The following is a 24,122-nucleotide window of genomic DNA, read 5'->3' on the forward strand; positions in this document are numbered from 1 at the left end:
CCTCCCCTCTCACCTTGTTGTACCTATGTTGGGGGAGGGTCGGGGGGAGCATGTGTGTGTGTGTAAAAAGGTGCTGCAAGCCCTTGGGGGCTGCAAGGGGGAGAGGATCAGTGTGATGGGTGCTGATGGTCAGAAAGGTTTGTCACTACTAAGCTCAACGCACTGTTTTGCAGTACCAAACTGGGCAGTGTCCCTTCCCAGCGGCACCTTTATCGCTCTACTCACAGAGCTGCAACCTAGTAGCAGTGGTGTTTCTATACTGTCACCTCTGGCTTGTGAAACACACTCCAGATCCTGCCCTAACAATGTGTGTTATTGGTCTGGTGATCATTATCTCGTCTCTTCCCCCTGTTCATTTTGTCACTAGCACTTGGGTCTTTTGGGGTACCATACCCTCAGGGTCCCCGACGCTCCCAGGAAGAACACAGCACCATGCAGGTGTTGCTTTCCACGCACACAGAACTACTGCACAGAGCCGGTGGCTGGTCCATGCAGAGCTCACACTGAATGGCAGGAATACGGGGCAGTGCTGCTGCCTCCAAGGAACGCAAAAGCGCCAGGTGTTGTGCAGAGCCCGCCTGGCTGGGGAGCAGTGCCAGCACCATGCACCTGAGGCCCAGCATGCCCAGTGTGCTCACCTTCTTCCCACTGGCATTAAGAACTACAAAATGGTGCCCCAGACTGATGTTTCCAGCCTGCAGCCACATGTAAACCTTGTCAGAGGTAAGTCAAGGGGCTACAGACAGCTGAATTCTGCCAGACATCAGCCTGGGCTTGCAACTCTTTTCCCCGCTGCCCTCCCTGACCGGGGCAGCTCTTTTACAGGCAAGTGGGAACTGGGCTGTGAGGTTGCCCACCAGCCCCAGTACTTACCAGGTGCCCAAACGCAGGTGGGGCTAGGCCTGGTGTGCTCCACCTGGTTATTGCATTCCTTTGCCTAGCACTGGGTGTGTGTTTCAGGTGCCACCATCTGAAGCCTTAAGCGACCCTTCCTTCGCTGGAAATATCAGAATGTTTCACTAGTATGGAACATACACAGTTAGGACAAGCAGAACTTCAGTTGTTTAGTAGTTTATTAAGAGGAAATATACACACCTCTCCCTGGCAGAGTGGAGCAACGAGCCCAGGGCATGTCTCTTACAGCACGTCTATGCCAGTGTTTGTGCAAAGAAATCACGTTTCTGTGAGGAGCGTGTTTCTGAACTGGGGTGTGTGATGGAGCACAGTGAGAAACCTGCCACCGTGCTGGCTGCTGAAATGCTTTCCAGAACTAGCCCCGTCCCACACCAGGCTGCTCCACTGACATTTTACAGGTACAACAGAAGGAAGAGGCAGCTTTTTGTGCTTAAGACATCTGAACAAATCCTGGGTAGGAGACACAGCTTGTGAATATTGCTAATTACTTACAGTTAAGAAAGAATGTATCCTGACGACAGTGATACGAACCTGCAAGACCACAGGATCTTATGGTAAGTCTTGGTCATAAATACCCAACTGAATTTCTCGATGCTCACAGCCGGTGCTGCCTAAACAGCAGGAAGAGGTGGCTCCTGCTTGCTTGCAAACAAGGTGAGCTCGTGCCAAGTCAGAGGGTCCTGATGACCTTTGCTGTGCTTGGCGCCCACAGCGAGAGCTGCTGAGGAGTACCCTAGCCTCGGGAAAGCCCCGGCTGCTGCTAGTCCCTCGGGAGGATGTATCTGCCAGCCCACCCCGTCCTCCTGGGAAGGAGAAGCCACCTCTGGGAAGAAAGCTCAGGCAGGCCAGGCACAAGAGTGAGCTTTTTCAGCTCTCCACTCAGATTACAATTGAAAGATTAAATATGAATAAATGCTGTAGGTTTATACATAATGCTTCCTTCTACCTATGGAATGTGTCTGAATGGTCAAAAGACACTAAAAGGTTGTTAGAAACCTTAGTTAACCTTGAAAGACAACCCCGCCCTTAAAAAATAAATAAATCCTATTTAGTTTTACTACGGCCTTCATTTAAATGCCCTCAGAAAAACAGTATTTTCAGGTGCCGTGTGAGAATGTATCTGTTCATGCAATGGCCCAAGTTCCTCATTTAACAAGCACTTTTGCGCTTTTTTATGTAAGTCATCAAAACTATAAAAGCTATTATTTTTGTCTGAAAGTGTTAGTCTAAAAAGTACAGTATTACTTTATAACCATTTATGGTAAACTCCTAGCACACGCGCATGTGCACATACACACACTGTTGCCTAAACTTTTTCTAAAGATACTGATTACAAAGTGTATAAAATTAGTAATACCTTGTCAGGATACAGTGAGAGAGATGAGCCATCCTATAACACAGACTATAATCTAGTATCAATCACTAAACTGTACATATTTATACAGCCTTATATTCACCAATGACTTTTAAACATAAACAGCAAATACACAATGAAATTCAGTAATGCTGTTGAAAACACAGTTATTACTGACTCCAACTGATTCAAGCTGACTGAAATCTGAGAATGACATTGTTTCATCGAGCGGGGCTGAAACCAAACCACTAGTGAGACAGTTCACTCTTACAAGCTATTTGAGGAAACTCTGTTCAGAATCTGCTCTTGAACTGGGCGCAAAGGAGCGGGAGCCAAAGCTTCCTCTCTCCACTAGAATGACCTTTGGCTGTATTTTAACAAGACCATGTGCTACCAAGCCCATGGGCCACCTCCCATGGGCACCTCCATGCTGTCCCCAAGCTCTGCCGACACAGTGGTGTGGCTGATAAACTTTTTTTTTTTTTTAATTTTGTTATTCTTCAGGCAAATGCAGGCCCTGAGGCCATTTGGTCCTGAGTGCACATGTCCGGCACCAAACAGCACAGGAGGAAAAGCAGCAGGCAAAGCCAAGGGCGGATTTTGTGTGTTTGGAGGTAGTCACTTCCTTCGCCTAGCATTTTTTACACCCCAGTCCAGCATGGTATTGGTTAGACAGCCGTGCTTCATCTCTGCCTGCTCCCCCTCCTGCCAAGCTGCAAAAGCCAGATCCCATTCCCGAGATCCATGTAGAGAAAAGGGACCAGCTGGATCCAGGCAACTGATCCCCCTCCAGAGCAACAGTCGCCTTCTCAGGAGATTTCAGAGCCTGATCTAACTCAGCAGATGCTCGGTGCATAGCCCGGAGAAAAGTTGGAGGCACTTTGTGCATTCTCTAGCCTGCCATACCAACCCCGCTGGAAGCGTGGTGTAAGCAGCCTTCAGGAAGGGTCGCACCAGCACTAGAGAAAAGGATGGACGATGCGCAAGGACAGACAGAGACGGAAAGAGCCTCTTGTCGTTGCACCTTGTGTAGCTGTTTGAGAAAGAGTAAGGGCAACTTGGTTTTGCTGCTCACAGGCGTGCTGCACCAGCTCACCCTCTGTGCTTTGAAGGCCCACCGCAAACATCCTGACAGATGGAAACACCTTGAGTGGCACATCCTTGTATGAAAAGTAGTATATGACGTAACCCAGACCAAGAAAAGGGCCTATTTCAGCTACAAAAGTCTTAAGATTTATCACTACCTTACGTGCAGACTTGGGAGATCTGATCAAGCTGAGAACACGTTAAAATTGCTCAGGCTGCTGCTAGTTCACCAATCTGCAAGTCCTGTGACCACACTCCCATGAGGAATCCGAAATATCAAGTGCACTGGAAAAAAGGGATTGTCAGAAAAAACAGAAAATATAAATACTACAAAAGCAACATTACTGAGTGGGAACTGGACTGATCTGATACCAACTTGTCGGATCACACAGTGGTTTCTATAGTCTCAATCACTTCCATTTCGCACTGCGAGGGTGATAGGAGCGGGCATTCATCTGGTTCCCAGCTGCTATCCGGGCTGTAATCTTCTTCTGAACTTAGCTCGGCCACCCCCTCCGTGTCCTCGTCACACGACTCCATGTAGTGAACCCCAACTGCATTGATCCCAGAGTCCTCGGAGCTGGAAGGGGATGAGCAGTGATCTGTTTTTGGTGTATTGCTCTCTTTTGTGATTAAGGCATTACGAACAGGGACTTCCTCGGGCTTTATCTTATGGGGCACGGGGGGAGGCTGCCTCTGTACATAGCACATCTTCCCGTTGATGCATTTCACGCGGTAATTGTCAATGAAGAGGTCTGCAATTGTGCAGAACTGTGGGGAGTCAGGGGGCAGAGGGGGCTGGAAGACGGGCGCAAACTTCAAAAAGTGTTCGGTGAGCGAAACGGAGATCTGGATGGTGTTTGTAGACTCCCGAGGGCGAACGGGTATTTCAGTGCTGGGAAGCTGCTCTACGGGTGTCATGGGCTGATAGACATATTTACCTGTGGGGAAAAACAGAAAAGCAGCATTTAAAGATCGTTATCTTTAAATTAGAAACAAACTGATGACATGATGCTTGCCCTTGGCTGTTAATAATAACCAACGGTTCCCTGCAGTCAGCAGCCACTCTGTTTTCAAGGGCCTCAAGGTAGTCCTCTCCTCGTATGGATTCTCTGATGCTTAATACTGTAGGTAAGCATAACCTTCCTTACCCCAGTTCTGCTCCCCTCCCCGCCCCTGCTTCAAAGACATCTATCTGCAGGATGTCACTAACTCTAGAAGATTAACTCCAGGGGCACAATTCCATAGCTATGAAGTGGGACAGACAGCAAGTCTGCCTGCACCCGTTTCTAGGGGAAAGAAAAGATGCTCAGAGGCCTTTTTTTTTCACTGAACACAGAGCAGTTCTAGCTTACATCTTTGCTACAATGACCTGAATTTTATTATATTATTATTCTTCCAAATTACAATGAGTCTCCCTGCATGCATTTCTATGTTCTTTTTTTCTGGGGACTAAATCGTGTTTTTCTGTATTATAAACCAGCGGTTCATACATGACTGCAATTAGAATTTTAAGGCAGAAAATAAGGGAATCCCCAAGCCATAGAAATGCTTTTGGCATCTTGATTATCTGGTTAAATAGTAAGAAAATAGGATTATATTGGTTATATGGAGCTGAACCAAGTGTGAACTGAAAATGTTTACTAAAAGAAATAAATAAAAGAGCAGAAAATCAGTACTTTGTTAGGAAAAAAACGAGAAACCTTAGGCTATGCCTAAGACTGTAAAATGCTGCATTTTATTTGCACGAAGCCTCTGAAAGATTCATGTCTCCCTAGGGGTTCATACACTATGAAAGCACAAGTTTCTAGAAGACTTGCAAGTAGCGGGGCTCTCAGAAGAGTTTTGATGCACGAGTTGCAAACACTGCTTTGCAAAGGCAGAAAAAGTATCAAAGCACTGAGGGACTCTTGATGCTTGAAGCTCTCCAGGTAAGGAACAGAAAGCGACCCAAGTCTCCCTGCATTAATGCATCTGGCTGTGCTGTGATGAGATCTGCCACACGTTTTTGTGTTTGCAGCTCAGAGGTGGGTGCAGCCTTTCTCCCCCAAATTACTTATTCCTTTGGAAAATTGGAGCAGTGATTGCGTTTCTGCTCAGGGAGGCTGAGCGTGGCCTGTGACAGCAGCAGGAGAGAAGGCTTTCCTCTCCCCAAGGAAGGGCTTGCTCCCCCCGCCATGCCTCTCTGCACTAAAAAATCCCATCCTCAGCCTAGGAATCCTTCCCAGATGTGGGAAGAGCTCTGTCTGCAACAAGTTCCCAGCCAGTGTGGCAGTCGGTGCCCCAGCCGCCTGTTGAAAGCACTGGCAACGGGACGGGCTGAGAGATCCCAACTCTTGGCTGCAGCAGCCTCTGGGGTGCTCGCTGGCTATGCCAGCCCGGATGAGCCAGGGCCCACGCACAGGCTGTGCTTTGCCAGCCCAGCTCCAGTACGTCACCAGGGGAAACCTCGAGCCCTGGGGAAGGCTTTTCCCACCTCTGTTGGTATTGGAAGGGAAATGGCTTGCGTGAAAGTCAGCTGCGCTCCTCTGCTGGGACTTCGAGCCCCCCATTGCCGAAAGGACAGGGAGAACAGAGGAAACCCCGCAAAGAGCACAGAGCTGAAAGAAGAGCTCGGGGAGCACTGGGGCGTGGGAGAGGCACACTGCTAGGCCAGCAAATGCAGAAAGCAGGCTCAGAGGAGTGAGCACCAGACAGGCTGAAGAGAAAAGCCCACCCCTGTCGTGCCATGGGGGAGAACAGCCAACTGAGCCAGACTGAGAGCAGTGAGATGGTGGCAGTGGGTGGGCAGTGGAAAAGAACATTTTGTGAATAGATTTGACCAGCTCCCCTCAAATACCTCATCGAGCACTTTTTTCCTACAATCTGTGGAATGATGATTGTTAACAGAGCTACTGGAAAAGCTTAGTGAAAATAAACGAAGCTTTTTTCCCTCCTGTTTGATTATGGCTGGCTGGCAGAAAATACAAAACATTCCTCTCCACTTGCCATCTTTCTAACATACTATGGTCTAGTTCCTAAACTTGCTGTGAGTCAGAAGAATTAAGTGCTAGCATCAAACAACTAAACACTTCAACCACAGGCAGAGCAGAGCTCTTACTCCTCTGGTGCCCTTTGGAGCAACAGCACAGATATTTCAGTTCTGGCAGTCACTGAGGGATGGGGTCTCTCAGGCATTTTTCAAATCTTGCTGACACGACTTCTCTGGGAAGCTTTCCGGGGCAGGCAGGCAGACCTTACCTTCACAACCTGCTCTAACAGCAGTAGCCGCCCATGGCTTCCTGCCATGCCATCCGCTGTTCTCCAGAAACCCTTCTTTGGAATCAGTGAACATTAAATATGCTACTGTCTTGCAAAGCAACACAGATGACCGATTAGCATGCTGCTAGTTGGAATAGTGTCTGATAAAATTCAGCTTGCAGAAACTGAAATGCAGCCTACCCTTGCCACAATGCTGTACTTATATATTTGGAGTGCCTCTGTGTGGGCTCCTATTCCATGCCATCGGCAACCAATGATAAAAAACATACTACTGAAAAAAAATTTCTGAACTTAATTTTGTGCCACCTTTAGTTGAAGTGTCCAAGGAAGGCCCTGGTGAAGATTTTAAGAGGATCAAGGAAAAAAGGTATCTGCACAACAGGACTATATTTTTCCACTTAAAATAGCCACCACGTGCTGGCAGAAGGCTGAGGGATGTTGGGAGAAGAAAGCAGGGGATTTAAGCCAACGTAGCTTACAGCATGGATATTGAATGATGAACCTTTGATTCATCAGTTTGAAACCCCCCCCCCAACCCCCCCCAAAAAAAAGTGGTGGCAGGAGGAGATGAGGTGTTACCTGAGAGCTCAGCTGGTTGTTTTACCATTGCAGCAGCATGTGGCAATTCTCTGCATGTTTCAAAACTGTCCTGCTGGCACTAATTTCAGGGTAGAAGAAAACAGTGACTATTCTGTTAACAGAGGATTTCAGATCCCCATTTGTGTGACCTTACAGTGGCTGAAACTGTTTCCTCACGTTCCAAGGACAAGCTTGGCCAGGGTAAAGCAAGAATCGCCCAATGGAAAAACAAGAATTTTCTACATTTCTTTAGAATTCTGGTACAAGTTTGTTAAGTTTCAGCTAGTTTTAGGGACAAGCTTGTTTACTTTAGATTAAACTTGTTTTAAAACATGATCAGGTCCCTCTTTAAGGGGTGCTGGTGCTCACAGACTGGACCATGGACAAGCTGTGGTTACAGCCTTAGTTACAACTCCTTACAACTTACCCTACATAATGCGTGTAAATGCATCAGCCATGATGCATCCTATGAAAAGAAAAAATGCAGAAATTTAAGAATAAGATCGCTGCCCCCCCACCCCTGCAGCTTGCGGGATTGGCAGGGATGTCGTCTTCACAGAAAATTATCCCGAAAGCAGAAGTCCCCAAGTTCTCTTATAATACATCTTGGTCTGATCAAACTCCCACTGAAATAAACAGCAATATTTTTTGCTGACTTTAAACAGCTGGCAAAAGTCTATGATAAAATAGTATTTTGAGCACCTGTTCTGATAAATTCCTTTTAATACTCTAGCACGTAATTTATTGCCTATTTATTCCAAATAAGTCAGTTGAAGAACTCTGCAACTGAGCTGCGCTGATGCATGCTACTGTAAATTACAGTGTTTTGCACAAATACAGATGCCAGACTAGACACTGCATTGCAAGTTGTTTCCTGGGTCACTTGCCACTGCTGCCTACACGGAAGATGGTAATTCAGTGAAGGAAAAACACTGCACGTGCCGAACACAAGTCCAAAAAATCAAACTCCAAATTCTGTGCATAGCAGTTTGCTGCATTTGCAGAAGTTTGGGAAGTTCTCGAACACTGTAATAGCTGTATGGAGAAGCACCACAGTTCTGGCTCTGCAGTTCCACCACCACGGTAAAAGGACTCAGGGGAAACAAGAGCCTGTTCCTCTCCTGGGTGTTTAACAGGAAACGTGTGAAACTAGGCTCTGCCGAAATTATTTTTGTGATAAGTCTCAATTATTCATGAACGCCACATGCTAACGGATGATATGATGAAATGCAAGACAATGAGAGGCTTCAGAAGTAGGTATGTAGGCTACGCTTAACTATTTGTCATAACCGAAAACCTGCACCACTATCTACACTTTCTGCTGCTACATGCTTGCAAAGCGTTACCCTCCATAAACGCTGCACCTCTTTGTCTGATCCCAGTCACACCATGACAGCAGTTTGTGTACAACTAAAAAGGACTGACTGTTTTTCTATTTCTTCATCATTCAACTGACCCTTGTGAAAGCCTAAAAACCAAATCCTCCAGAGAAATAGCACACACTAAAGCCGACACTCAGCTGCAAAACAATGATTCCAAACGTGTCCAAGGAGGTGAGTACTGGGCAGTGCTCATCTCCCTGCTTCTCTGTTCACAGAAATACAATTTTTATTGCCAAATCAGATGGATGCTGTTCACCAAAGCCCTAGCTCCATGCCTCCAGTGACGCCTGCCAGCAAGTTAAGGCAGAATCCAGCAGAGCACTGAGCTCTTATCATGACCTGCAGATCTCCAGCAACCTCATGCAACTTGGAAAATTTTTTTATCCCCAAAAGCAGGCGCACGCTTTCATATAATCTCTCTCTCTCTCTAAAGTCTTTGTGGCATCAGATAAAGTCTGATTACCAGAACTATGTGGTTGGTTGATTGGAAGCTGTATTATAGTGTCTCCTGCTTACAAAAAAAACAAATACAAGCATTTAGAAGCAAGCCACGAGGTCATTTCTTTCTGATTTTTTGCTAATTGAGTAGTCTGCATGCATCCTCACTGAGCAGACACAGCAGCAATTTCCGTGGCTAATACAAAATAACTTAACCATGAAATAAGCAGAGGTGCTACTTAAACATTTTATTCTCCACTTCCTTTTGTGCCAGCATTCTAGTTTACCTCTGACACTCATTAACACGCTTGGCATATTAAAAAAAAATTAATCCATCTTTCAGCAGTGAGGTTTCTCATAATAAATTCTCAAGTTTTACCCTCTCAAAATGCTATGTTGAAGGATTTTTTTGCTACCAAACACCACCACAAATTGCAGTGCACTTCAGAAAATAATACAAGATTGCTGTGGATCTTCAGTTGTGAATCTTACAAGTCTAAGTCAGTGATATATACCGTGTGTATTTCTTTGCATGCAAGACCTTTAGACACCTCTTAACTGCAACATAAAAGCTTTTTTTCATATGTATTCTTTCCCCTGCAGCTGCTTGGACAAAGATTTCTACACCCTTGAGTCTGCCAGCTCATCTACTCTCTAAAAATCAGCAGGGTTAATGAAGACCTGCTAACCATACACTATTTAACCATAACCTGGCTCAATTTAACCTGTACAGCTTAGGAACTGCTCCCAGGCGCCTGAGTGCTTGTGGTGAAAGCACCTAGCTGAGGTGCAATGGAGAAGAACCAGCTCTGATCTTACCAGAGATTTCAGTGTCTTTGGCCATGACCTATGATTCAGGGAGGCTGAAGCAGTGACCTCAACTGTAGGGCAAAGCACATGGGCTGACATTTAGGCAGTTGTGTGTTCCCACTGAATAAGGGTGCACAAAGGGTGTGTGCAGTTGGTGTCTGTGGTTTAACAGCAGAGCTGCTCTTTAAGTTTTGGTGACTTGTTTTGGCTTGAACCTACACCTTTGTAACAGCACCAGTGATCTTTGGTTGCAAAGTCAGCTGGGATTCTCGCTCCAGCCATGCAAGGCTTTCCTATTGCCGCACACAACCCTGCCAAAAAAATCAGCTTACGTAGGCAGGAAATCGGTCCCACTATGAAGAACATTTAAAAAAAAAAGCTAATTAAATACTGCACAGCTTTGAAGAAGTGAAGGCAAAGCAAGTATTCATAATGCATGTGTAACAGGAGACAGTATTAGCTTGGAGGGATTCTGCATTAGTCTAAGGAAAGTTCACAAAACAGAAACTCTTCCACATCTCTCTGCACGAGAAAACCTTGGAGATCAGCTTCTCAAGCACTGGCTTTCTTCATAGCAAAAGATGGAAAACTACCAAGTGTTCTTCCAGTGGGACTTGTTTCATATCTCACTAGTGTGGCAGGAGAGACAAGTCTGTCTCTTTACGAAGAGCTGACTGGATGCACACCCCTCTGACGTCTAAATGAAGTTCTCACAGGTGATGACAGCTACAAGCTGGAGTAGTGTGTTTGCTGCCTGGATTGGCACAGTAGCCCAAGGACAACATATAAACTGTCAAACTTGGTTCTCCAAGATCCCCAGGGCGGTGGGTGGCACAGGTGGCAGACAGCTCTGCCATAACAGACTGGCCCGCGATCGGCCCCAGCCTGTGCCTGGGAAGGAACTGGGTATCATTTCACCACTGACACAGCAGAGAGTTGTGGCAGATGGAGGGTTTTCCTCCTTTACAGACTAAAGCAAAGCTTGCTGCCCACAATCTAGAGATGTATATTGAAGGGCACTCTGCACCCTAAGCCTGCTTGAGGTACACACCACACCTTTTCTTCAGAAGCATTCAGCAGAGCAGAAGGGTCATCTGAAAGCATGCTACTGGTCTGAGCGCCTACACGGGGACGCTGCCTTCCAGCCCCGCAGGCTGCAACAGCAAAATGACTGCCTCTGGCCTTCCTCCTTCTTTCTCTCTCCAGTCATATGCACAGCTTGGAAGAACAAACCTTTGCAAAGCTTGCCCTAACCATAAATATTTACCAAGGTCTATAATAGCTTCAAATTACACTTTGCTTAGAGCATAGTAATAGCTTTTCCAGAGGGGCAAGAACAAATGGAAGGAGAAACCAGGAGTACATTTACAGATGGCACATGTAAAAAAACCACTGCTCACCCAGCTTCCATTTCTTTGTGTCATACAGAATAGCCATCATGTCGTATCTAGCAAAACATCATGGGCTGTGTTGGGAATGCGAGACATGGAATTAGCCACCAGAGGAAAAGAAAAATATTTCAGGACACTGAGGCACTGTCAGATTTACAGTACAAGCTCAAGTAGAGCTGAACTGTGCCATTGGTGGTTATAACAAAGCATAACTAAAAAGCTTGTCAATGTTGAAGGACCCTTGTAGATAAAGATATGCAGCACCTTAATGCAAGTGATACTTTCGCCCTCTGCTTCTTCCAAACAACTTTGAAAAAGCACTGAGATTGTTCAAACAAATTTCAGTGCAAGGAATGCAAAAAGAGCATCCTGCACATTTCCAGTACTTCTGGCACAGCTAGAAGGCACAGTAAGTGTTCATAAAAGAGACTCCAAGGACACAAGCCAACTCTGCAAAGGAACACCAGTTACCCCACCACCACCAGAAAAGAAAAAGAAGTCATGCAACAGGACCTTAGCAGTCTGGAAATACACCAGGCAACGTTAGCAGGCTCTGACCTAACAGAAGCGTATCATTACAAACAGCACCTTCTCACAGAAGCACCTACATCAGAGCACTAGCAAATACATCCCATTCCCGACCTCATCCAAGCACAGAAAAGAACCCGCTAGCAATGTTTCCACAGTGGCTCCCCCAGCAGCTATTTTGTACTGTTGCCAGTTCTCTTCTCATGTGAAGGAGAGGTGTTCCCTCTCATTGCTGTATAGTGAGAGACAGCTGTGACAGCCCTTGACTTGATGAGCCATAAGCTTTTCACTGGAAACCAAGAAAGGGGAGGGGGGGGGGGTGGATCAGAAAGTTTTCCTTCATCAAATTTGTATTTTAATGCCCTTTTGTCTTGATTTGTTTTAAATACAAAAAGGATCATGATGGTACATGCTGTGAGCTTAAGTCTTTCAGGGTTTTCTGTGCACTTCTGCTTAAGAGCAGGTAACTCTTAAATGCAAACACACCCTGGAGCTTCCTTCTATCATCCCTGCTCTTTCCTCTCATTGCTTACATGGATTTACCAGACTTAAAGAAAAAGCAACCCTGAAGGCTTGAGAAACATTTCATGCAGCCATAAACCTTCGTAAAGGGGCTATATTTGCTTACTAACCATTGTAAAGGAACAGAGTATTGACATCCCAAAAAGCAATGAACAACAATGCACACCACATGTACATTCTGAAAGGAGCTCTTTGCTTTCAGTACCTGTGAGAAGTGTCACACTTATCACAGGTACTACTAACCCCAGCGCCGGCACAGCCCTATGCTGGGTTACGAGAACACATACACCCCACAGCGCATGTGTGAAAGCATAGCAGGCAGCCACAGGTACCTCCACAAGCACAGCTTAACCATTAGCACAGCAGCTAAGCGCTGGCCATCACCACCCGAGGTCTCAACCCAAGGATATTTGCCTTCCAACACCCCTTTACAAAGCCACCCCCAAAGGGGAGAACAGCCACTCTTTGCATATTTCCCTGAAAAATTTTATCTCCCAAGTTATGCTAGATATTTTTTACATTCAGTACAGAAAATAGCAATAAATGGCTTAGTGCTAAATATTTATTCTACAAAACCATCCCTGTGCACCATCTGCTCAAGCTTCAGCATCCCATCATTTTCATGCAGACAGTCAGTGTGCTGATATGGTAACAAAGAAGGATAAGCACAGATCAGTGTCAGAAGCTACCTAGAAAATGAAGGCATTTCCTGGTATAGAGAAACCACAGGCACTAGAGAGACAAGTTACAGTCTTCTTCTAGGTGTGTAGTATGTGCTGCAGGGGGGCACCCATGAGGCCCTGTATGCAATAGGAATGTTTTCCTGTGAATTCTCAAATAAGCAGAACAACTCATGGATTCTTGAAAGAAAAGTCCACTCCAAAGGACTGTACCATGCAAGAAAGACCCACGCTCTGCACCCACAGGAGACAGCCTGGATGGACAGCTGAGGCAGGAGGTTGTTTTTTGTAGCTTGGAATAGATGATATATCTTTATGGCTACAGCCTGTTTTCCTGGTGGGCTGACAGGAGAAACAATGGCATATGCGATCTGCTGTACCTGTGCAGCTCCCCTCCTGTTGTCAGAGTACAGGGTCTCCTGCTGACAAGTCATCTGTGCGGTGGCCTTACCAGAGCGTGAGCCTTCTGGGCTTGACAAACAAGACATACTTCAACTTCATTGCTGGGAACAGCGTCCTTATTATCAATACAGGCCATTCTTTTAACCTCGTCCTATTGCTTCTTCTGGTGCCTATCTACACGCATTTCCATTCATACTTCATTCAAACCAAGCTTCGTATTTCTATTACAAGCTTCTACAGAACCCATTTCAGCAGAACTTCAAGGACTGCTCTCCCTGATATGCCCAAAATACATCACCACGTGGAGCTGATGTGTGTACATATGGTTGCCAACCCTTCCCTCAGAGGGGCGTGGGATCCAGCAATGCTCTGCATGAAAAAATAAATGACCAAGTACCACAGTTGGAGGCGGAGGAGGTGGGCCATCATGTCACACAGTGCCACTGCAGACAAATAGCTCGGAAGCAGCTGGACAACGCAGGTGGGAGCAAACTCGGCACTTGCTGCTGTGGCAGGGTAAGCGAACACTGGCAGTTGCCCTTGGTTTCACATCAAGAGGCCCAAGATCCCAGAGCACCAGCTGGGGAATGCTGAGGTCTAGTGGCACAAGGCAGGAAAAACAAAGGTGTGCGCGTCTCCTTTTGCCTGCCCTGCCTATGGATGGGCTAATGCTGGTGGGCTGCAGGAAGGCTGCAAGAGCTGAGCAGTCCACCCTGGCACACCTGATGGTGTCCAAGCTTTTCACCAGGGACAAGTGGCACTTGTGAGTGAGTGCAAACACCTGGAATGTGGCTCAGGATCAGCAAAGCACTGAAATCTAAACAACACAGGCAGCTGCACAGCAGGAAGCATGAAGCAGCCAAGCACCCTGCCTGAAACGGCTGCAGGTGTGCTCCAGCACCAACATCACATGTCAAGCAGTGAGAGGGATGACAGCAGAGCATGCTCTCGCTGGGCACAGCAGGGAAAATATTTCAGGGCTGGGTGCAAGTACACAAGCAAAACAAGCAGTTTTAAGAGCTCTCAAGCTCCACAGCTACCAGTGAGAACAAGAATACAAATGCCTGCCTCTTGTTGAAATTGTTTTACAACATAGGTTATATATAAATTCCAACCATTACGTTGCCTAAATTAAAGTATGGGTATATTAAAAACAAGGCCCAGTTGCCAAGCAATCAGATTTTGCTTTCCCAGTAGGTTTTTGACTTCCATCTACGTGAATATACTCAACTATTGGCAAAAACATCTCTAAACTGCACCAACTGCACTTCTTGAATTCTGTGATCAGTCACTACATAAAAATTGATAAGTGGAAGAATCAAAACCATTATAAAAACATACTCTGTATCTTGCGGACAGATAAATTCATGAAGGTGCTGGAATAAGAACCACAACACTAATTTATATGCAGAGAGAGAGAGAGAGAGAGATACACATATATACGCACTACCTGGAATCCAATCTACTGCCAACCAGCTTTTTACATTAGTATAAGCTTGTGCCATCCATCAGCAGCTAAGCCCACACTGTCACAGCTATCATTCTGTAACATCTTACAGCGTTTGCGAGTAAAGCATTTTGCTTTTTGTCCTTTACAGAAACAAAAATTTCTGGTATAGCCTGATCAATGTGCAGAACTAAGTTACCACGGCTTGAAGCGAGACATGAAGTGTAAGACAGCATTGGTTAAATTGAGAGCCATTACATAAAAACACCCCAAGATGTCCATTCTCTACAAGCCCAGCTCTGGCGGTTGCATCAACACGAGCAGCAACAAAGCATACTCTTGATGAGTACACTGGTGCTGCCAGGAAGTTTGACGTCCTGTGCCAAGTACCTGAAAGCCCTCCTCAGTGCTTCCAGCAAACCTGAGCACACAGTCAGCTCTGCAGACCTGCAGGATGGAAACCATGGGGATTACAATCTCATGACTCAGTTTGTCTCATAGGGCAATGCAAGGATATGACCATGGGCTGCAGTTTAAGACACATGAAACATCCATCTGCAACCCCAAGAGTACGGATGATGTGTTAGAAGGCTCTGCAGTCGTACACTGTTGCATTTAGGCACTTGGAGTAAGCACGCTCAGAGAATCAAACAGGCAAACAGATTTCCTCACCTGCAGAGTCCAGGAAGGAAGCCACACACTGGCCACAGGCACTGTACTCCAGTACAAATTTTATCTTTGAGCTGTTACCCTGCAGCGAGAAAAATGCCTGAAGCCTTTTACTAGAATGAAGACCTCTGAGCAGGAGCAGAGCCTCAGCCTTCAACACTGAGCTGTTAGAATGTCCTGAATTCACAGACATCCACCACAAAAGCTGACAGGAGGCAATGTTAATGAACCCTTCAGAAGTACTGCTTCCTGTAGGGAACATCAACAGCCTCCTCATTTCAGGCTTCATGAAAACAGTACGTTAACCCTTCACGTAGCTACAGAGGAGAGGTGTCATTTATGTGCAACTCCGAGGCTCTTACCAGCAGATCACCGCGTTTTGGGCAAGCAGACATTAATTCTTTGAGAATCACGCTCCTCAGATGGACAGACAGATTACAAAACACAGCCTCTCAGTCATGCATGACAAAAAAGAGTTTTTGGCTGGCAGAAAGCGTTTTGGTACACAAGGCCCTTTTTCTCAGGACTTTCAGAGAAAGAAGTGCAGTGATTTCTATTCAATCCTGTATGAGGCATAGAAGAGTTAGTCCTACAAGATGTACTTACAACAAGTAACTTGAATTCAAATATTTTCCTGTGGTCTATTCCTGTTAAGTGATATCAGGGGTTTTGTTAATAATAATAATAATAATAAAAGAACACGCATGTCTCTAAAAATAACTGCATTATAGTAAGGATTTAAAAATGAATACCAGCAGGTTCTTTCAAAGGCGCTGATGTTCCCACAGGGTATGATGAATCTACACATGTGGGTTCTTTTCTGAGACATGGCATCAATAGTACATTCATACTGTGATTTGCTGATTATAGCTAAAACCAGAGCAACGAAGTGCAATCCAGGTCCAGAATGGTGCACCCATAAAAACTGGCAGATAAGTGTTTTCCTTTAGAGTTACACTTCAGAATATATTAAGCTGACATTCCTTCCTTCATTGTGTACAGCTTAGTGAAATGAAGCTAGAATATCATAGCTCTTCAAAATACAGGTGAAGAGAAGAACTTGCACAGCCACAGGCAGCAAATCCTTATTAAAAGTCTTTTCCCATTACAAGCTGAAAAATCCACCTTTCTGTGGCTCTTGCCTGCTGCTCAGCACAATGCCTTGCTTGTGCACAAACATTTTGTTCAGGTACACGGACTTAAACTGGATGGAGGTTCAAATCCTTTTCACAGCAAAAGCAAATGAAAAAATGCCTATTTCTCCTAGGATTTGGAATTATCCTCCCACCAAGCCGTGTTTTCAGAGAACACCCAGCCTCAAAGTTCCTTGCCCCACTGCTCCATTCCCGTTTAGACAGAATTTTCCACAAAGAAAAATGTATGAGCTACTCCAAATATTCAGTCTGAGAATTTGTAAGCATGTTACAACTGCCTTTTCATGTTTATCCAACAACTTGGTCATCGGGAGGTAGTTTTGCCCTATGGAACACCTCTGCTGGAAATTGAAGTTGCTGTCACTAGTGCCAAGCTGGCTACTTCCAGTAAGGTCCAGTCTACAACACCTTTTGCAGACAGAGATACATGTAGAGCACTGGTACACTACTGCCCTTTTGCTCTCTCCTGGATGTGACAAAATGTTTCACAGCCTCCAAAAAACAACACAAAGAAAACACACCAGAACAAAAGCAAGGCTTTTGGAGATCTACAATGAATGCGATGCTGCAGAGCACCCCAAGGCTTATTTTAGGATCCCCTCCGGGGCTGTAAGGGCTACTCTAACACGGAGGGATCAACAGAAGCTGGCTGGCAGGCAGGCAGACACACCTCCTCTTTAGAGGCCCGCAAGCTGTGTCGTGGAGCACTTGAATACTTTCAATAACCATTTTAGCTCACCTTACCACTGGTCTGTTACAGGAAAGAAAGGCTGCCTTGCTGATTCCCTGCTTATGGTTCCCACAGGCAGACTGGGGTCTGAATAATTACACGGGCTTCAAAGATTGTCAGAGCCCCTGATGATAGCTTTTGTCGCTTGAGAGGTGGGAGAGATACCACGGAAATGCTACTTGTGTGCACAGAGCTACTTATATGCTGCACACATCACTATGTAGCAGGGGAAAATACCAGCACCTGGTGCGTGGGGCCAGGGTGTGTACACTGTCAGAGGACAGGTAGGAGATGCGATGTGACGCACACAACCACATCTTTCTCTCTGGAAGAGGTATAATCAAGGCTGGCCTTGACAGAGAGCTTTCACCAGTTTTGTGGGGGAGAAAACAAATGTTTTTATTTAAAAATGTTAAATAAAACCACTGGTATTTCAAGTAGAGAACAATGTAATGAACAAATATCTGCTTAGAGTACACACAGGTGCAGTGACTGTACTGATTTGCTTCATTCCCTGGCAGCAGCTGTGGGAGATGGATAATCGCCCAAGCACACAGCAAAGGCCGACCACAGACCCAAAACTACAACTAGCTGGTCCAGCTCTGGGGGACCTGCACACGCCGGTAAAACAGACACGATGAGGAAGCGATGGAGCTTGCTCTGAGAGCAAAGAGAAACCCTGGTCTCCCTGTTCAGCGGGCAGATGAACAAGAAATGTAAATATACTTTGATTCTGTGTCCTCAGAATATGTGCTGGCACGGCCAAAATCAGAGAAGTCCTTCTCCCCCAAACCACCCAGAAAATACACGCCCTTCGTGGCATGCCACCCATCATATAAACCCCTTTTCTCCTCTTCGCCGAGGAATGACAGTTTCTTGGGTTTCTTGCCAAGCCTTCCTGACCTCACACAGAAACTGGCAGGTCTGGATCTAAACTCAGGGTCTAACAGTCCCATAATTATGCGATGCACACCAGAGAGTAGGAAGCTATTTCAAGGCACACCTGCAAGTGTTATACACCACTTAGCAAAACGCAAGGGCACAGGAGCATCTGTATTTTTTAAAACCTATACTGCCACCACAATCTTTTCATGTCTGAGCCTAGCAACGGTTTTCCCTCTCTGACCACCCAAAGGAGACCTCACAGCTTTCACCCATGCTCGGTTTGTTTTCTTGTAAACGGTCCAAACAGCTGAATCTTGCAAAAGTGGTGGAACTGAAATTTATTTGTCGCAGTTATTTTTCAATATAAGATATGCAAGAGGCTTTAAGTAACTGAAAGCCTGCTTTTTTGATGCTGAACCGGGGGGGGTGTGAATCACAGAAAGGCTAATACAAGGTAGCACAATTACTATCTATTGATACAACTGCTGTGAAATGCGTATTGTGGAACCATTATTCATAACGTATTTTTGATAACTGCAACATAACGTACTGAGTTTTGCAAGGTGTTTAACATAATGCAAGACATTCAGATTAAAAAATGAACACAGTTGCAACAGAATACCCTATTTTGCATTGTCCAGGGATGAAGCCAATCTTGTAGTTGTATGAAGTGTGATGCTTTCTCTGGTGAGCTAATTCTTGGGGAGTAGAATTAGAAAAACGCAGTCAAAGTCCTGCTGTCAGTACAGATGTAACCCCAAGGATCTGATCCCTTCTTGCAGAAGCAGGTACCACCACAAAGCCAGCAGCCTCGCAGACAGCATCTGTGCAGACCAGAGCTGCAGCAGAAATCCAGAGGTGAGGAAAGGAAGGCAGGCACCTTGCTGCAGACCTGCCTCTGGCGCATGTTTTCTCTGACTCTGGAAAAAGTAGATCTGAGTAATTTACGGCTCTCAACCTGCATCTAATAAACAAAACCCCACAAGGCTGTCAGAAGGGAGGGGAGGAAGGTGAACAGGGGGCTGTCACCCTGGCAAGGGGAATGCACGCAGGGATAGACTGAAAGGGCACAGTGCAAGCAAGAGAAACGTGTGACAGGACAAACACAGGGGCTAAAGTCAAAACACTTCTTGGCCAACACGTTCTTCCCTGCAGGGAAGAGGACTCTGAAGGCTTGAGCCCTCATCCCGCTTCCATGTGGAGACAGGAGTCGGCAGGCGTGCAGATGTCTGGCAGCACACAGGGGAAGGGTGTCGTAGACATCTATTGCAGCAGGATATGAGGTGCTGCCTGCTCTTCCAGACCCCTGATGCCCACAGAGCCAGGCGTCTCCAATGACACCCAATGCACCCTGCCAGTCCTCCCATCTGCAGCCTCCCCAAGCCCACCGGTGCTGCACATTTTGTGTGCGCCTGCTTACGAAGGTTTTAGTTGGGTTCAGAGCTCCCCAGGCACAGGGGCGTATTTAGAGAATGACCTCCCATCTCACAGGGAACTCTGCTCCCCATCAAGCCCAGAACAGACCGAAAAAGACCCGAAATAAACTCCCAGGATTCGACACAGAAGTCATACAGATACTTGAGGTTCTCGGAGCTGTCTGGGTACACTGAACAGTCTCTGTGATCTCACCTGCCAGCTATTATTGCCATTTTATAGAGAAACATGGGAGGTAAAGAGCGCTTAAAGTACTGCTCACTTTGGAGCGTGCCAACAAAAATGGCTTTGGGGAATTCAGACTAGGTTCTTTCTCAATTATTACTTCTATAGCCAAGTGGCTCTGCGATGCTAAATTGCTTTTGTCACTGAAGTAAGCAGATCTGATCCTGAATACACATGAGGAGACAATCTACTCATTGTAGTGGTGGTGAGTTTTTGTAATTTTTCAGTGTAAGTGCACTTTAACTGAGTTGACATTCTCCAGGACCTTGGACACTGACGGAAAATAATACTTCCAAGGCCATTTTAATTGACGTAGAGCTTCCTGTACCCCAATACAGCTCTTAAGAGTCACAGAAAACCACTTTCAAGAACCCTCTGAGGATTCCCAAGTCAGTATTACAGCACTGCATTTATGGAAGATAACTCCCAACACTGTTTAATTACATCTCTGACCTCTATACAATTTTCCATTATAGGCCTCATTCTTACCCCTTTCAAGTCCAACTCAAGTCATTCTGCAGGAGCAGGATACAAAGAGATCCTTAGCTCTGAAATTTGCATTAGGATATAAGGGGGCAAGAAGGGAGTGCACTTCTTCACGGCTTTTAGAAGATTAAACAAGAAAAAGAGGTATGTGACTTCCTTCATTTAAAATCATAGTTTCATGGGGCAAATGTATCTCAAAGTTTCCATAGTCGTAAAGGAGGAATTAAGAAGGAAGTCTTTACTTCTTGCAAAAACTATAATTATTTTTAAATCTTATGATTGCCACGGGGAAGCTAAGGGCTGGATGGGATCTCAGGTGGTCCTTCCAAGAGGGAATAAACTCCATGTAACTCCCAAGAGACACCAGTCTAAGCCTTCCTTAAAGGCCTTCAAGGACCATGATTCCCCACCTTCTTAAGTACTCCGTTCCCTTGCTTCAAACCTCTTCCTAGTTATAATGTTTTCTAATATCCAAACCTAAACTTTCCTTGCCACAGGTAAGTGATAACTGGTTATCTTCCAAGTCTGTGTAGAGAAGGACTAGAACACAGCTTTCTTTGCAAGGCTACCTTTACACTTTGCCAAGCTCATCTCGCCTCCCTCCATCAATCTTTTACAGCCCAAGCAACCCCTTCGCTTTTGCACCCCCTTGTAAATCATATTTTCTAAGCTGACCACTGTGATCTCCTACAGAAACTCCCCAATTCTCCTACAGCTTTTTAAAGTGCAATGCTCAAAACTAAGCCCATCAGTCTGGTTTCATCATTACTGAGCTGAAGAGACTAATTAAATTGCACGCTTGCAATGCTCCTGTTAATGCATCCCCAAGTGAAGGCGCGGGCTTTGGTTTTGGATATTCTACCACAAAGGCCTCCTGCTGCTGACGCACACTCAGTTTGTGATCCATCTTAATCCCCAGATCCTTCTCCGCAATGTCACTTCTCTAGGTGTTCCCAGCTCTGCATTTGACTTCCCCTTCCCAGGACCATCCCCATCTGATTTTGGGCAACATCTCCAGTTTATAAACACCATTTTGAGCTCTGATCCTGTATTCCAGAGTGCTTATAAGCACTCTTGATGGCAACCACAAATAACTGAGACCAGAGAAATTTTGGAAGAGTATTATCTAGGTCATAGCTCGAGGGCCTTTGTGTCATCGATGAAATGGCAATGAGACATCCCTGTCCCTGTGCAGCAGGTGACTATGGCACCTTCTCACATAGCCAGTTGTACCACCACACAGCACTCATTTCAGGGCACAGACAGAAAAACCCCATTGTTCTGAACTGATTTCAAATGAACCCCAAATCAAGGTGAAATTCCTAGAATGTGTATTTCTTTCAAATAGAAGCTCTCATCCAAATAGAAGGTGGCTTTTTAGGCAGGCCCATTTCCCCATTAAGCAAAATTTGCAAGAAGTGTGCGTGAAAGGGAACCCATGTAGGAGATTAAATTACAAGGAGAGATGGCGACAGACTGAAAAGGAGAACAGGACGTCAGGAGCCAAGGGACATCCTCAGCAGCACCAAGCAACCGTCACATAAGGGTCCAACTTTAACCCCAACCATCCAGGCCTTAAGATCTCCAAAATGCAACACAAGCCAAGTATACAGCTCCATCACCATTTCCCGACCTCATACTGACACGCTGTTTGAAAGGCTGCTCTTCAAGGCTGTATGTGATTAATTATTCATCAAACTATGTTTGGACATCCACAGTTCAATCCCAGCCTCCATGATTATACACATCAGAATCTTGAATACAGATATTAAAGTCACTGGGCGCCTTTTCAACAGAGTTGGAGCAACACTGGATTTTCAAACAGTGACTATCTGCTATATATATATCCTAAAGCAGTTCCTTCTCCACTCAAAAGATTTTAAACCGTATGCCTGCAAGAAGAAAAGAATTAGACCCGAGAACGAAGTAGCTGGGGAATGCCTCCTCCGGTGAAAAAGACAGCCCTACGCAGCAGCAGGGGTGTGCGAAGGCAGCAGCCAGCGCCACAAGCAGCTCACCCTTCGGCCGCCCCCCGGCTCTGAGCTGAGGGGTGTCCTCCTCGGACGCCAGGCCCCGAGGCAACACCCCCGCACCGCCGCGGCTGCCCCGCCCGGCCACCCCTCCAGCAGCAGCCCCGAAGTTTGGGGTCCCACGGCAGCAGGCTCGGCCCCGGGTTCTCTCCACCGCGGCCGCGAAGCCGCCGCGCTGCCGCCCCGCCGCCAGCCGCCTCGGCGAGGACAGCTCCGGTGGGAGGCGGGGCGGGGGGGGGTTCGGGCTCCTCCCGGCCGGCAGCCCCGCCGCCGGACGGGACGGGACGGGACGGGACGGGGCGGTGAGGGGTGCCGGCGGGCAGTGCGGCGCGCGGAGACCGTTAGGACCGTTGGGGCCGCGCGCTCGCTCACTCACAGTGGCACCATCCCAGGTGGCAGCACCAGTGGAGGCGGAAGCAGCGGCCGTGGCTGTGGGTGGCGCAGAGCGAGAGCCCGTCGCAGGGCTGGAAGTCGGGTCTGCCCGCGCAGCTGCGGGCCAGCGCCTGAGCCTCATCCAGCTTCTCGCTCTTCGCCGCCGCCGCCCCGCTCATGGCGCCGCCGCTCCGCCCGCAGCCCCCGCGCCGCAGCGGCCAGGAGGAGGAGAAGGAGGAGGAGGAGGAGGAGGTGGTGGTGGTGGTGGTGGTGGTGGTGGTGGTGGAGGAGGAGGAGGAGAAGAAGGAGGAGGAGGAGAAGAAGGCGCCGAGCCGCAGCGGGGACCGCCCGCCCGCCCAGCGCCGCGGGGGGCAGCGCCGCGGGCAGGGCCCGGCCGCCCGCCCCGCCGGCTCCTCCCCGCCCCGCCCCGCCCCGGGACGGCGGGCTGCCGCCCCTCCCGCCCGTCCCTCAGCACCACCCGCTGCCCCGGTCCCCCCGCCGGCCGCCCGGGGCCGGGACAGGGGTGCGCAGAGCGGGGGGCGCGGCGGTAAGCCGAGGGCAAAGCCGCTCCGGGAGCAAGGTGGTCGATGGCGGCGTGCCGGGGCCGGGCTGGCCGGAGGTCAGGTCACCCCCTCGGGCTGCCCGATGCTGCTGTGTTACGCGGGGAACGCCAGCTCTGCCGGGCGGGGAGTGCACGCGAGGGCACCTGCCGTGTATTTTGACCCGTTATGAGATTTAACTGGTTTTCAGAGGCATCTTGTAGCGGCAGGAGCACACGTGCATGAACAGCGACCGGTCCTGGCTAAGCCAGCCTGGCTCCCAGCAGAGATGAGCAAGGCCAGCGGGCCACGGTGCCAGGCATTCCCGGGCCAGCCGGCTCCCCGGAGCGTCCCCCTCTCGCCCCTGCCATGACAGGGCGTGCGGAGCTCCTCTCTGCACCCCGCCGGGTTTGTTAAATGGGATCCAGGCACCCTTGCATCCGGACGGCAGCATCCAGGGCGTGGGAGAAGGAGGTGAGCAGGGCTCGATTACATGATCAGGTACAAGTGATCTGGGGCCCTCCAAGTGTGTGGCTCTTGGCTATTTTATGAGACAGGTGGACACAGATCGTCCCTGCAGTGCCAGACTCAATGGATCAGGAGACTGAACTGCTTGCACATGTGGCCCGTGGCACAGGCAGTTCTTGTTTTATGTTTTATTCTTCATGCTACTTACTCTCAGGTCATCTAATCAGGAAAACCATTTCTTTCTAATCATGCAGTGATTTTAAAAACGCTGATAAACTTTGTCTTCCATTTTGTAAAATAATCAATAGATATAATTTTGGTTAATAATGATGTGG

At 47.3% G+C, this 24,122-nt stretch overlaps 1 protein-coding gene across 1 annotated transcript; it reads right to left on the reverse strand.

The window, feature by feature from the left end:
• Positions 1-1,055: 1,055 nt before the first annotated feature.
• C10H3orf70 (chromosome 10 C3orf70 homolog) lies at positions 1,056-23,145 on the reverse strand. Its single transcript, XM_030027281.2, has 2 exons — positions 22,785-23,145; positions 1,056-4,296 (listed from the first exon to the last, which is right to left on the reverse strand). The coding sequence occupies exons 1-2, from the start codon at positions 22,957-22,959 to the stop codon at positions 3,740-3,742; spliced, it is 732 nt and encodes a 243-aa protein (XP_029883141.1). The 5' UTR covers positions 22,960-23,145; the 3' UTR covers positions 1,056-3,739.
• Between the last annotated feature and the right edge of the window lie 977 nt (positions 23,146-24,122).

This window comes from Aquila chrysaetos, chromosome 10, assembly GCF_900496995.4.
Source record: "Aquila chrysaetos chrysaetos chromosome 10, bAquChr1.4, whole genome shotgun sequence".
NCBI lineage: Eukaryota > Metazoa > Chordata > Aves > Accipitriformes > Accipitridae > Aquila > Aquila chrysaetos.

Bases quoted from the DNA above. Each gene is read 5' to 3' on its own strand.
- C10H3orf70 (XM_030027281.2), bottom strand. From the start codon at position 22,959: ATGAGCGGGGCGGCGGCGGCGAAGAGCGAGAAGCTGGATGAGGCTCAG. The intron at 4,297-22,784 runs GTGAGTGAGCGA...TTTTCCCCACAG, and splicing joins CCACCTGGGATGGTGCCACT to GTAAATATGTCTATCAGCCC.